The sequence below is a fragment of the Schistocerca americana genome, chromosome 11 (genome assembly GCF_021461395.2).
Source record: "Schistocerca americana isolate TAMUIC-IGC-003095 chromosome 11, iqSchAmer2.1, whole genome shotgun sequence".
In the NCBI taxonomy this organism is placed as follows: Eukaryota; Metazoa; Arthropoda; class Insecta; order Orthoptera; family Acrididae; genus Schistocerca; species Schistocerca americana.
The window spans coordinates 37,139,500-37,154,189 of record NC_060129.1 but is presented as its reverse complement, the minus strand read 5'-3'; the positions used below and the strand labels follow the sequence as shown (position 1 = coordinate 37,154,189).

General features: G+C 39.6%; 1 protein-coding gene across 1 annotated transcript in view; it reads left to right on the top strand.

The window, feature by feature from the left end:
- LOC124553212 overlaps positions 1-14,690 on the top strand; it is a 233,739-nt gene that overhangs the window by 148,508 nt on the left and 70,541 nt on the right. The window contains exon 6 of the mRNA XM_047127105.1: positions 1,791-1,883. Within this exon, the coding sequence (XP_046983061.1) occupies positions 1,791-1,883 (93 nt within the window). The remainder of the gene's footprint in view (positions 1-1,790; positions 1,884-14,690) is intronic.

The following is a 14,690-nucleotide window of genomic DNA, read 5'->3' as shown; positions in this document are numbered from 1 at the left end:
AGCTGAACATTTATGCTGGAGCCTCTAACGTAGGCACTAAGCATAGCCCCCCCCCCCCCACCCCCCCCCTCCCCCCAGCCAACATTTCTTTCATAACAGCTAGAAATAATCATATATACATTAAACAGTATTGTATGGAGTTTATAAAATGGGAATGTATAGAAATAGCTCTGTCCTCAAGCACCTATCAGAATAGAAACTTGATGGCTTGTAGGGTCAGACCTTTTGCAGCTCTCTGGAAGATTTACTTAAGATATTATGCAAAATGTATGAAGCAGGTATGTATTTCTCTGGTAACAACAACAACAACTTAACATTCAGTTAGTTCTATCTGCCATTAGTACTGACTTGAGCAGTCACGGAAACTTAAAGGGCCACTCCAAAGATTATAACAATGGGGAGGCCATTATTCAGTGGATTGAAACAAACCACTTACAACTGATTGACAATGTCAAACTCCCTGTGTCCTTTAAAAATCCGAGATGTTGAAGAGGTTACAACATGGAGCATAAAAGATGTTGCACATCTATATTAAACAACCAAAACAGGAAAATTATTTTTCAAGTAATGTACATGTTCATCTGCAAATTTCAGATTTTGACACAGGTATAGCATTTAAAAAGCAAACCGGAAGGTGCTCCAGAGCATAATAGATAATATAGTACTGAAATAACGCCAGCAACAAAGTTCTAAGACAGTCCATTCCAAGAGGCTGTAGGTGAAATTAGCTCAAGGGTTTAACATGAGAAATGGAACACAAGCTATAAAAATATGTATAACTATTTAAAGCCAACCCCTTTGTGCACACAGGTAGCACTAGCCAACTGTTAATCAACTCAGTACTGATTGCCAAAACAGCGAATTGTATTAGAAAGGCAATGGAAGAACTGTAAATGGGAAGAGCAATTGAATCTTTAAGATGTCTCAACTGCAACACAACATACTCTACAGGAGGATGTTCCTACCACTGCCAGCCAAATAGCCAGGCTGTCCTGGAAAACAGCACACCTAGGCTGAAATCCTCCAAATTATACTTCAAAATATATAGGAACAAAGAAGAAGAAGAAGAAGAAATACTAGTACTAGGAACTCCTTCAGTACAGAAGAGGCAAACAGGGCACTTACCAAGAACAAAGTGAAGAAGGCTCAAAGATTTATATGATATTCTAGTAGAACAAATTAAGTGTTTTGGAGCTAAAATGTAACAATGAGTGCTAGAACTCATTGTAAATTGCTTCATCTTCATCCAACACCTTAACATCTGGAAGCAGATTAGGGTAATTACAATCTTAAAAAAGGAAAGCCAGTTAATGATCCTGGAAGCTCCCGACCCCCCCCCTCACACCCCCCTCCCTCTGCTGCCTCTCATCTGTAAAATCTACAAGAGAATTCTCCAAGCACAAAAGTACCATGTAACCCCTGAAATTGTGATGAGATCCAACCAACCAACTAACATGAATATTCCTGCCCTGACTGCCCCAAGCCTCAAGAGCCCTTTGTTAGCAACTTTTAATCAAACTGATGGTACCTACCTCTGAACTAAACCGGTCTAACTGGTAAGCTCTTTTTGTGATATTCTTATTTGCCTTTTTTTGTGTTTGCTTTAAGCTTTTCGTGCAGAATAGTTGTATTCCCACAACTTCTACTGTTTTTAATTTGTAATAATCTGATACATTTGATTTCAGTGAAAGAAATTGTCAGAATTTTTGCCATTAGTACATTAATCAGGTTTTTTATATAGAAAATCTGAAAAACATTAATTGACATTTCCATTTTGGTTTCTGTTCCAGATGTACCACACTTTATTAAAAACAGATTTTCTTGTGGATTCCCTAAAGACTGGGAACTATTAAGAAGAAAGTGGATCATGTTTTTAAAAGCAGGTATGTTAAGCCTCTTTGTGAAGCAACTACTAACCTGTGCTTGAAAGAAACATGATCTCTTTTTGTACTTATTTGATGAAGAAAAGAGAGGTGCCATCTCCAATAAAGACAGATAACATGTACAGACTTACCAAAGCAAAGAAACATGCTGCTTCTGTTTTTACCACATTATACAAATACCATGTGTGATGAAAAGGCTCTGACTGTGAGAGGAGGATTGGGGGGGGGGGGGGGGGGTTGGGGGGGTGGAGGAGGAGACTTTGTTGTTTTATCTTCTTTTTTCTTTGGAAACTAGTTGAATCTTGTAAGTAATATAATCATTTATTCGAACTGGAATTTTATCCTGCATTAGTCTGTGTTTCTTTTTGTTTCTTTGTTGTGGTGTATCATTTGTGTTTATGCCTTGCATTATCATGGATGAGTCTGAATATGAAGGAAGATGGTGAAATCTTGTAATGGCACATTGCCTATTCCTCTCAAATAACAGTAAGGGGACTACTATATTTTGTGCTTTGGGGGTGGATAGATGGGAGAGGCGGATATCAACATAAACTATATCAAAGGACCTCACAATGTTAATCTATTAATTGTAAAATGTAAATATGATTAAACAGTTCATTTATATATATATAAAATTAATGATTAATGAGGGACATTCAACCCAAGATACTTCGAACCTCATTGAAAGTAGTGTTCCATCACACACCCAACCTCCTCAGCATTATAGTCCATTTCTGTACCACTCTCAATCCCAATCACATCCCTCTGGGAGGCCCAGGTGCAAGAGCCACCCAGTCCCTCACCCAGCATTTTCTATTCCAGTCTTGTCACAGGCTTATCGTATACCTTCAGAGGCTGCCTAACTGTGACAGCAGCCACCGTCATATACCAGCTCTGCTGCAATTGTTGCAGAGCTTTTTATATTGTTGTATTAGCCAACCAGCTGTCTGCCAGGATGAACAGCCATCACCGAACTGTGGCCTAGAGCAAAGTAGAGCACCCTGTGGCGCATCACACAGCTGAACATAACATGCTTAATTTTCATGGCTGCTTCACAACCCAAGCTATCTGGATCCTCCCCTGCACCACCAGCTTTTCTGAAGAGCACAGATGGGAGTATCCTTACAACACATTCTTTGCACCTGAAGTTATCCCGACCTCACCTTGTGGCAACATACCTTTCCCACACCCTCCATCTAACAGTCTTCACCTCCACTATTCTGTTACCTCATCCCTATTCTTGTCTCCCAACCTCTTTGTTTGGCACCCTCTGCCAACACACCCACCCATCTTTCCCATTCCCCACTTCTCTCCCTTTTTGCACCATGTTTCCCCCAAATTCCCTTCCCCACAGCCTCCCAAAGCAACACTTGTTACCAGCCTAGTCCCCTGCATGGCCTGCCAGACAGGCTTATCTCTCCTCCCACATGTACACTGCTATCTCTGTCCCTTCCCTTTCCACACCCCCTCCAGGCTGCTGTTTCCCTTCTATGTGACAGTTGCATGCCACAGATGGCAGTCAAGATGTAGGCATCAGGTGTGTGTGCTTGTGTGAACAACTTAACGTGTCATCTTTACAGTCAATAGCAATCTGTTTTTTCGTTATATTGTCGATATTCCAGCCTGGAGTTTTCACTGTTTAAAATTAATGCTTTAAATGTAACAGTATACTTGTACTATACTTTCACCCATACCCTTCATCTTTTTCTGATGAAGGTGGCGTCTAAAAACTTATGTGTAAGTGTCTTTTAATTGTACCTGTCTGCAACACAATGTTTTACCTTTACAGTAAGTAGCAATCTGTCTTTTCCTACATTGTTGATATTCTGACCTGGAGTTTCCTTGTTTGATATATTAAATTTAATTATGATTACTTTAATTAATTAATATATTTAAAGAATAATTATTTTAAATGATACATTTCTGATGGTTTGTGATTTCAACTGTCCTTCCGCAACAATATTCTGTTGTCATGTCCTCACTTTATTCTTCCTGTTTGTTTCTCTTCTATGGGTCAGAGCACATGGCTCTGGCAGCTGTTTCAAATCCCGTATAGTTTGTCGTTGCTATATCTGTTGCCTGACATTTTTGTAGTGGTCTCTACAGTTATGAATGCTGTCTTGCCTCATGTTTGCAGTGGTTTTCATAAAAAATTATTATTTTATTGGAAAACGGAAACCCAGCAAGAATCTTCTACCAGTGATGTTATGGGTGGAAACATCAAAACTACAACTTTTCATGACACTTTCTCAGTTTATGAAGAGAAAGGCATGATCACCAACAATCTTCCTGCCTATGTGACTCCTGTAGAAATAGCTAGGGGTCAAGCAATTGCAGACCAGGTTACTGAAATTATGAATGATAATTTCATAGTAAATAATGGAGATATGACATTATACACTGAACCTAACAAACATGATCTTTATGAACAGGTATGTGGTTGGTCTCTCTCTCTCTCTCTCTCTCTCTCTCTCTCTCTCTCTCTCTCTCTCTCTCTGATTTGATTCCCACTGTTAATTTTTTCCCTCTCCTTGCATTGCTATTGCCTATTGTTGTAATGTTCTCTTCATCAGCTGTTCATAACAGCCCACTGAACCCTGAAACCCTTTGTATGTTTTGAAGCTGTTCAATGCAACTATGTTATTTTTAATAACAGGAACTTACATTTTGGAAGAGCATCAGAAAAATCAATCACTTTCTTCATATCAGTCGAGGACATGACAGTATGAGATTTTTATTTTATTTTTGTTTTTTTTTTTTTTTTTTTTTTTTTTTTTGGTATGCAAATTCCATAGATCCGTACATGCGAGTGATTCGCCTGGATGTGGAACGTGTCAATACAATTGTACAAATACAATTAATGCTACAGAATAGTAATATAATTCAATTATATAGATATTACAAGCTGTCATTAAACTAGTATAGCAATTCTCAATATAACATTATAACTATAACATTAACATAATATTGTATCATCCATCTAATAACTAAGAGACTAAATACATCTATTATTAAGGGAGGGCATTACTTCTGGAAAAGAAGTCATCTAACGAGTACAGTGGATGGTCGAGCAGGTATTTTTTTAACATACCTTTGAACAGCGTTTCATTTTCTATTGTACATTTAATATAATTAGGCAATGCATTAAAAGTCTTTATAGCCGCATACTTTACTCCCTTCTGTACAAGTGTTAAATTTTTTAGTTCAACATGTAGATCATCTTTACCTCTAGTATTGTAGTTATGGTATGAACAATTTGTTTCATACTGAGCATAGTCTTTATTAACTACATTCATCAGAGAGTATATGTACTGACATGTTGTGGTCAGAATACCTAACTGTATAAAAAGTTTTCTACATGAGGTTCGTGGAGGAACCCCACACATGATTCTGACTGCTCTCTTCTGAGCAGTTAAGATTTTTTTTGAGGCTGGTGAATTACCCCAGAATATTATTCCGTAACTCATTAATGAGTGAAAGTACCCAAAGTAAGACGATTTTAAAATGTTGATGTCCCCAAAATGAGTAATTATTCTTAGAGCAAAAGTTGCTGATGAAAGCCTTTTTAGAGTAAGGGACACATGCTGTTCCCAGTTGAGCCTACTGTCAATGTGAACCCCCAGGAATTTAGTGGATTGCACCTGTTCTAGTTCCTGGTTGTCATGAGCAATTACTATACTTTCTAGAGTTTTATTTTTTGTGTGGAACTGTATAAAATTAGTTTTTTTAATCTTAACTGAAAGAGAATTTATTGAAAACCAAGCTGTAACTTCTCTGAGTATATCATTAACATCAGTCTCCAGATCAACAGTAGACTGACCATCAACGACAATGCTTGTATCATCAGCAAACATTGTGAATTCACAATTTTTACTAATGGACAGGGGTAAATCATTAACATATATTAAAAACAGCAAGGGTCCAAGGACAGATCCCTGGGGAACTCCATGCTGAATTTTGCCCCATTCAGAATCCACTAGATTAGGAGATCCTTTGTTGCAGCCATGTAGAACCACCTTTTGTTTCCTGTCTTGAAGATATGATTTTAGCCAGTTACCTATAGGCCCTTTGATTCCGTAATGATAGGCCTTCTCCAAGAGTATCTTGTGGTTTACACAATCAAAGGCCTTGGAAATATCACAGAAGACACCAACTGGTGACTTCTTACTATTAATAGACTCCAAGACATCATTTGTGAGTGAATATATGGCACGCTCTGTGGAAACCCCTTTTTGAAAACCAAACTGTCTGTGGTTAATAATATTAAGTTTATTAAGATGTGCCACAATCCTGTTATACACTGCCTTTTCAAGAACCTTTGAGAATGTTGTTAAGAGAGAGACAGGACGATAATTTTTTACATCTGTAGCATCGCCAGACTTGAAAAGAGGTCTCACAATGGCATATTTCATTCTCTCTGGAACAACTCCCTCATAAAGAGACATGTTGCAAATGTGAGCAAGTACTACACTTACATCATTACTGCAGGCTTTCAACAGTTTATTAGAGATGTTATCTATACCTGAAGATCCTTTACTTTTCAATGAGTGAATTATTTTTTTAATTTCATTAACAGTTATGGGTGTTACATTTATATCATTAAAACATTGTGGGAGGTTAAGTTTCAGAATATCTAAAGCTTCTCTTAGGTCACCACTGCAACCTATCTGAGAGGTGACACTTAGAAAGTGGTTGTTAAATGTGTCTGCTATCTGTTTACTATCAGTTATTTCCAAATCGTTAATTTTTAGGACAGCAGATTTTTCATTGTCAGATGGTGCAGTACCTGTTTCCCTCTTTATTACATTCCAAATCGTTCTGATTTTATTGTTTGAACAGTTAATTTCAGATTGCATGCACATACTTTTATATTTTTTAATGACTTTAGTTAAGATTTTGCAGTATGTCCTATAATATTTCATCTGCAGGGGATTATTGGATTGTCTAGATATTATATACAGTTCCCTTTGGAATGCTCAAAAAAATGTCAGACTGTACTCATAAATATTTAGAGTGTTGTACTCGCAAATATTTAGAGTGTTGTACTCACAAATATCTAGAGTGTTTTATGGCCTACTCAGGTGTGATATTTTAGGCACCTGAAATGGACATCCACATGCTTCTACTCACAAAATTTGAACCAAATCAGTGAACTCTATCCTGCACCTTTTCCTTTGCAAGATTGAATACAAGACACGAGATTCCCTCTGTTGATCAGGAACTGTTCAGTCACTTCTCCTCGCCTTGTATGCCAAATATTATTGCTGAAGTTCTTCCACAATCAACATTCACATTTCGTGTATGAGAACGGTCTGCTGCACTTAAGGTAAGTTAGCAAAGATACAGGCCAAACCTTTTAAAAGTGATCTGTATCAGAGTTAACACAAATATCTTGTTCTCTTTGTCTGCAGGATTGTAGTGCCACATCCATTGAAACTTTGCAGACTTGTTCATAACTAAAAAAAATATACACAAGATAGTACAGAATCACTGTTAATGTGTAGTCCATGCAGAGTTCAATAACTAATGAAGAAACTTAATACAGTAAGTTTAGAAGTAGGCCTACAAAACATGTAATAGAAAATGGTGCAAGTTGACAGCTGAGCCATAGAACAGTTTAGTTTTCCTATTCAGATCACTTCTTGACTACAGCTGGATGGAGAGCTGAAGACAAACATAAAGGACTGAGTATGGTCCCTGTTTTGTTCCTAAATACATTAAAAATTCTGACATGTTTGAAATTAAAGTTTACAATCAGTGTTTCTTACCAGTTTTGTTCTAAAGCAGTGGCATGCGGCCATTAAATTAAAAAACCATTCAAACACTCAAGGGTTGTCCATCGAGCAATAAGGAGATGCACATTGGGAATTACTAGAAGATAAGAGGAAACATACCAGTTGTTCAGGGAAAAGACTTCAGTGGAAGATTAATTTGATAATGCTAACAAAAATGAAATTGAAGTGGACAGGACTTGTAGCCACACAATTTGATTGCAGATGGACCGAGCAAGCTACTTGCCGGACTCCACTAGATTAAGAACAGAGATGCTGTACTTGATGATAGTGGATAGGTGACATTAAAAGACTTGAAACAATACAATGGAAGCATATGACTGAAGTGGTGGTGTGTTAAGTCCTAAATATCTTAGGATTTTTCATTGAACTGATATTTAGAATTTTATTTTTGAATTCATTTTCTCTCTTGACTCTTGTTTGGGTTGTGTTCAGGTTTTATTGTCATCAAGGCTTCGGTTTGGTTTAAATCTAGTGATTTTGTGACAGTTGACCAAACATCAATAGTGAAACACATTGGGTCTGTGCCACATCTCACTTCTTTGTCACCTCTCGGCACAGTGTTTGGCACATAAATCACTAAAATGATTTATAACACTCTCCAATACTGGAAAATAGTGGAATAATGGAAGGAGTAAAGAAACTAGGCTGCTGAGGTACGAATATGAAGCTGTCTAGGACAGTGTAGCTGTGCTTGTATACGCGTTGCTTTGGGTCGCTTGAACATACTGTATCTGGTGTTAGCTTTGACTTGTGATGTAATGATGTTATGACATGCAATGTCATACAGAGAGAGAAAAGAACATTGGATATATTTATTTAGGAATTAGTTCAGTTTTATTTTTTGTAATTTAATTTAGTAATTACACACATTAAAAAAAGTTTTGCATCAGTTTGGTTCCAAGAGTTCTGGAACCTGTACAGAAAATTGGAATAGAGATCAACATAAACATTATTTCCATCTTTTTTATAGCTTATGAAATCCGCACATTGCATGTTGTACCACAATACAGCGAGATCTTCAGAGGTGGTGGTCCAGATTGCTATACGCACCGGTACCTCTAATACCCAGTAGCACATCCTCTTGCATTGGTGCATGCCTGCTTTCATCGTGTCATACTATGCACAAGTTCATCAAGGCACTGTTGGTCCAGATTGACCCACTCCTCAACAGCGACTCAGCGCAGATCCCTCAGAGTGGTTGGTGGTTCACGTTGTCCATAAACAGCCCTTTCCATTCTATCCCAGGCATGGTCGATAGAGTTCATGTCTGGAGAACATGCTGGCCACTCCAGTTGAGTGATGTTGTTATCCTGAAGGATGTCATTCACAAGATGTGCACGATGGGGGCATGATTTGTCGTCCAGGAAGACGAATGCCTTACCAATATGCTTGCACTATCTGTCGGAGGATGCCATTCACATATCGTACAGCCATTACAGCACCTTCCATGACCACCAGCAGCATTCATCGGCCCCACATAATGCCACCCAAACTCAGCAGGGAATCTCCACCTTGCTGCACTTGCTGGACAGTGTGTCTAAGGTGTTCTGCCTGACTGGTTTGCTTCCAAACAAGTCTCCGGTGATTGACTGGTTGAAGGCATATGCAACACTAATTGGTGTAGATAAGGTGATGCCAATCCTGAGCGGGCCATTCGGTATGTTGTTGGGCCCATCTGTAGTGTTCTGCATGGTGTCGTGGTTGCAAAGATGGACCTTGCCATGGATGTCGGGAGTGAATGCTGCACATCACGCAGCCTATTGCACAGAGTTTGAGTCGTAACATGACGTCATGTGGCTGCATGAAAATCATTATTCAACATGGTGGCATTGCTGTCAGGGTTCCTCAGAGCCATAATGCATTGGTAGCAGTCATCCACCGCAGCAGTAGCCCTTGGGCAGCCTGAGCGAGGAATGTCGTCCACAGTTCCTGTCTCTCTGTATCTCCTCCATGTCCGAACAACATCGCTTTGGTTCACTCCGAGACCCCTGGACACTCCCTTTTTGAGAGCCCTTCCTGGCACAAAGTAACAATGCAGAGACAATCAAACTGTAGTATTGACTGTCTAGACATGGTTGAAGTACAGACAGCACAAGCCATGTACCTCCTTCGTGGTGGAATGTCTGGAATTGATCAGCTGCCGGGCCTCCTCCGTCTAATAGGCGCTGCTCATGCATGGTTGTTTACATCTTTGAGTGGGTTTAGTGACATCTCTGAACAGTCAAAGGGACTGTGTCTGTGATATAATATCCACAGTCAATGTTAATGTTCAGGAATTTGAGAAACTGGGATGATGAGTGTATTTTAACTTATTGAATTTTATCCAAGTGTTAGCTCCAGAACTATTTATGATGACCACACAGATAATAATCCCGTAGTGGTCCACATTTTCTTTTACCTCTTTGCTGGAATTGGTTTTATTATCTTTGTGTTAGATACAAAAGAAACAACTGATCAGTTTGCCACATAAATCTGTAATATTCCGTGTGATGCAAGCGTGTAGTGTTGTTCACATGAACAAATGGTTGTTGAAAGAAAATAAATATTTAATGCCCTCAACTTATTACTTAACCAGTCACACACACACACACACACACACACACACACACACACACACACACACACACACACAAAGAATAAATTACAATTCATGAAGCCAAGTGATCAGTTACGTGCACTGAGATGTGCTACTCCATTTTTAATGATATTGCATTATCCCTTCAAACATTTATGAAATCATTCTTCCCTCCCCGCCCCCCCCCCCCCCCTCCAACAAACATTCTAATGTCCAGTAAATGATAACACCTGAATCATATTGCACATAGGACCTGGAGATGATAGTGCTGGCCAGGATCGACTAGGAAAACTCTGCTGCAAGATATGACATATTTTATTTAACCATGAGCTGCAATGTCAAAGAGCTGTGATGCTCCCAGATTTACCCTCTTCAGGTGTGTGGTCTACTGGCATTGCCATTGATGTCGGAGGGTTGCGGGGGCAAGATGGCTGTTTGATATCCTTGTCTCATGTTGTTGACACTGTTTACCTCACTTGGCAGTGCATGGCTAAGTTAGCATTATGTGACCCTTAGTGAGCAGTGCCAGTGATGCATAAACCACTGAATTCTCATAGGCAGTCACTGCTTCTGGTTTAGAAACTCACTCTGGTGTGTAATAGTTGCTGGCCTACCTCCATGGTTGCAAACTGCTGCCCTCCAAGGCAGAAGTCTGGTGATGCATCGGAGCTCAGAGCCTAGGGGTGGCTCATCTGTTGTGTCATTCCGAGTCTACAGGTGCAGACATAAAACTGTGAGTTGGTCTGGTGGAGGTGGCTGCCCAGATTGGTATCGGTTGCTGGCTGGCCTGTAATATGATGGAGAATTGCACACAGCTGATGTCGTGGAAGGTGCTGCCAGACTGTGCATAATTGAGTTAGAAACAGAGAGTATTAATGGCGATTAATAACACTCTCGTTGTGCCGTTGCCTTGTTCCCAGGCACATACATATCAACATCTCAGTGGCTCAGTGCTGTGGGAATATTCTGCAGGCTGGTTTGTAGTTGTGTGGCCTTTCACCATAGTGTACAGACAGACTCGCTTGTGGAATTACATGTCACCCTTTCTGTGCTCGACTGCTTGCCTTGCGTATGGCTGCAATGGAGCTGCTTTTAATTCAGTGACACACAAAATTTACTGAAGGCATTATAGTATGGTTGTGTCATGTACTGATACTTATAATTATACATAATATAAATGGATGGATAAAAAATCTTGTCACTGAGCGGCGGCAGGGGAACACACGTAAGAAAGGTATTACATAGGCCAGCTTTAGGCAGAGGGCTGAAGGAAAAAGAACTGGTGAGGATTAGGAAAAGAGACAGAGTTCAGAAAAATCAGCCAGAACCCCAGGTCAGGGGAGACTTACTGGCCGGGATGAGAAGAAAAGACTACAATATATTTTCAAAAAATGATTATATTCATTGTTATAGTTTTACATGATATTTTGTTGTATGTATGAGTCTTTACTTGTCAGTGTTTCAATAATTGAGTTGTCTCATTCATTGCCCCACAGTCACTTCAGAGTCCTTTACTCAGCTGTCCAAAGATCAATTATGAGAAAGGATGGTAATTCTTTCAATTCTTGTTCCTTAATGTTTCAGGATGATTGTTAGACAGGCATACAAAATTGTGGATAAATATTGCTGATGAAATTATGTAGAATTATGGAACACCATAGGGACTGACAACCTAAGCAATTTGGTCCCATAAGATAGAAATGGAACACTATTTAAATGCTTCCCCATATGCAGAGATCAGACAAAGATTAATGAAAGTATGTTTGGAGCACAGCATGTATGATGGAAAATCAGAAAAAAATTATTATAGCCTGTAAATTTTGGTGTTCCAAGGGAGTTTATTGAAAATCAGGAGACTGATTGAATAACGGACTAAGTCAGCAAGAAATATGACAAGTAAAGAACTTTATAACTAGAAAAGAGAAAATGGTTGGGTACATATTACTACATGCCTTGTTTATGAAACTTGTTGTTGAAGGGATTGTGTAAATAAAGAGTTGTAGGATGGAAGATTAGGGTCACAGAAACAGCACAATAACCAAAATACACTGAGGTGACAAAAGACTTAGGAGACCTTCTAATGTTGTGTCAGACCTCCTTTTTCCTTGCGTAATGCAGTAGCTCAATGTGTCACGGACTCGAGAAGTCATTGGAAGTCCCCTGTAGAAATGTTGAAGTATGCTGCTGCTATAGCCATCCATAATTGTGAAAATGTGGCCGGTGCTGGGTTTTGTGCACGAACTGACCTCTCCATTATGTCCCATAAATGTTCAATGGGATTCGTGTTGGGTACTCTGTGTGGCCAGATTGTTTACTCGAATTGTACAGAATGATTGTGGCCCGTTGAGATGGTGAATTGCCATCCATAAAAATTTCATTGTTGTTTGGGAACATGAAGCCCATTAATGGCTGCAAATGTTCTCCAAGTAGCCGAACATAACCGTTTCCAGCCAATGATCGATTCAGTTGGGCCGGAGGCCCCAGTACGTTCCATGTAAACACAGCCCACATCATTATGGAGCCACTACCAGCTTGCACAGTGCCTCGTTGATGACTCAGGTCCACGATTTCATGGGGTCTGCACCACACTCAAATCCTGCCATCAGTTTGTACCAACTGAAATTGGGCATCGTCTGATTATGCCACAGTTTTCCAGTCATTTAGGGTCCAACCAGTGTCTTCACATGCTCCATTTTGTGATGTTAGCCAAGCCACTCGTGTTGGTCATCTGATGTGAGAGTTCATTAATGCCAAATTTGGTACACCGTCCTAATGTGTATGTTTATCGTACATCCCACATTCATCTCTGTGGTAATTTCTCACAGTGTCGCTTGTCTGTTGGCACTGACAGCTCTGTGCAAACATCACTGCTCTCAATTGTTAAGTGAAGGCAGTTGGCCAGTGCATTGTGCTCGGTGAGAGGTAATGCCTGAAATTCTGTATTCTCAGCACAGTCTCGACACTGTGGATCTCAGAAAATTGAATTATGTAATTATTACCAAAATGGAGTATCCCGTGTGTCTAGCTCCAACTACCACTCCACATCTAAAGTCTGTTAATTCATCTCCTGTAGCCCTGATCTCATTGGACACCTTTTGACATAAATCATCTGAGTTCAAGTGGCAGCTTCACCAGTGCACTGTCCTTTTATGTCTTTTGTACACAACACTACTGCCATCTGTATTTGTGCATATTGCTATCCCATTACTTTTGTCACTTCAGTGTAAAGGCCCTTTGTTCAAAATCACATACCTGTGAAATCAAAATCTGCCACTCAGTAACATTTGATACTATGTTACTTGTAAAATGCTCAGATCATTGTTGACATGCTTTGACATGCAGTACTTTTGGTAGTTGAGAAGCTGCCACTGAAGCATGTACCACCCTTTGACAGCACGCTTAATGTGGTCAGTCAATGTAATTTAAGGAAACCGCAGTCTAAAACATACCAGTCTGTTTATGGGTCATTAAAGGAAGCCTTACTAGCCACCCAAAGATCCTATGCCCTTGCCATGTTTGTGTTTGTTGATGATGTCATTATTATCTGATCTGTATCTGGGCCAAGACACTATATCCTCATTCTTCCACAGCATCCAGACTCTCTCTCCTCTTCCGTTCACATGGTCCTCTTTAACTTGGCGTGCCACCGTACTGGACAATAATCTCCATCTCTCTGATGGCTCTGTGAGAACCTCTGTCATTGAGACTACAAACCATCAACAGTACTTTATTCTGTTAGCAGCCATCCCCTCCAATAGACCATGACCACATGTTGATGTCATACCTGGAGTGACAGGCAATGCGCACCTATGGTATGCTGGCAGAACCTTCACAGTCACTCCATTGCAAACCTAGTCTACAAGTATATCTCCTGTTGCATATCCACATATGGCCCTAATCCTTGAACCAGTCAACTGAACCAGTTGCTGTGGAATGCTCTCATTGTTACTCTGGACTAAAACAACTTAACCACATTTTTAGCTCAGCGTGTACCTTCGTTTAATAGTGCCGTAAAATGATGAATATCATTGCCGCTGATTCTGCTTAACGTCCCACTGCAGCAGACAACAATGATGCCCCTTCAAGTTACATATCTTTTAATCATGCCTGTCTGCAACTTAACATGTCATTTTTACGATACATAGCAATCTATCTTTTCCTATATGTTCAGTCTATGGAGAGGCACTAGTGTCATATCTCAGTGACGAACTGGAAACTTTCAGCTCAGTACAGGGACATGTAGAGGAATTATGGCTCAAGTTTAAAAGAATAGTTGACTATACACTGGAAAGTTAAATACCCAGTGTAACAGTTCATGATGTGAGAGATCCTCTATGGTATACAATCACTGTAAAGAATCTTCTAACGAAACAGACTACTGGATAATGTGTGTAAAAGAAACCATAGGGCTGCAGATAGAGATGCTAAATGAAATGT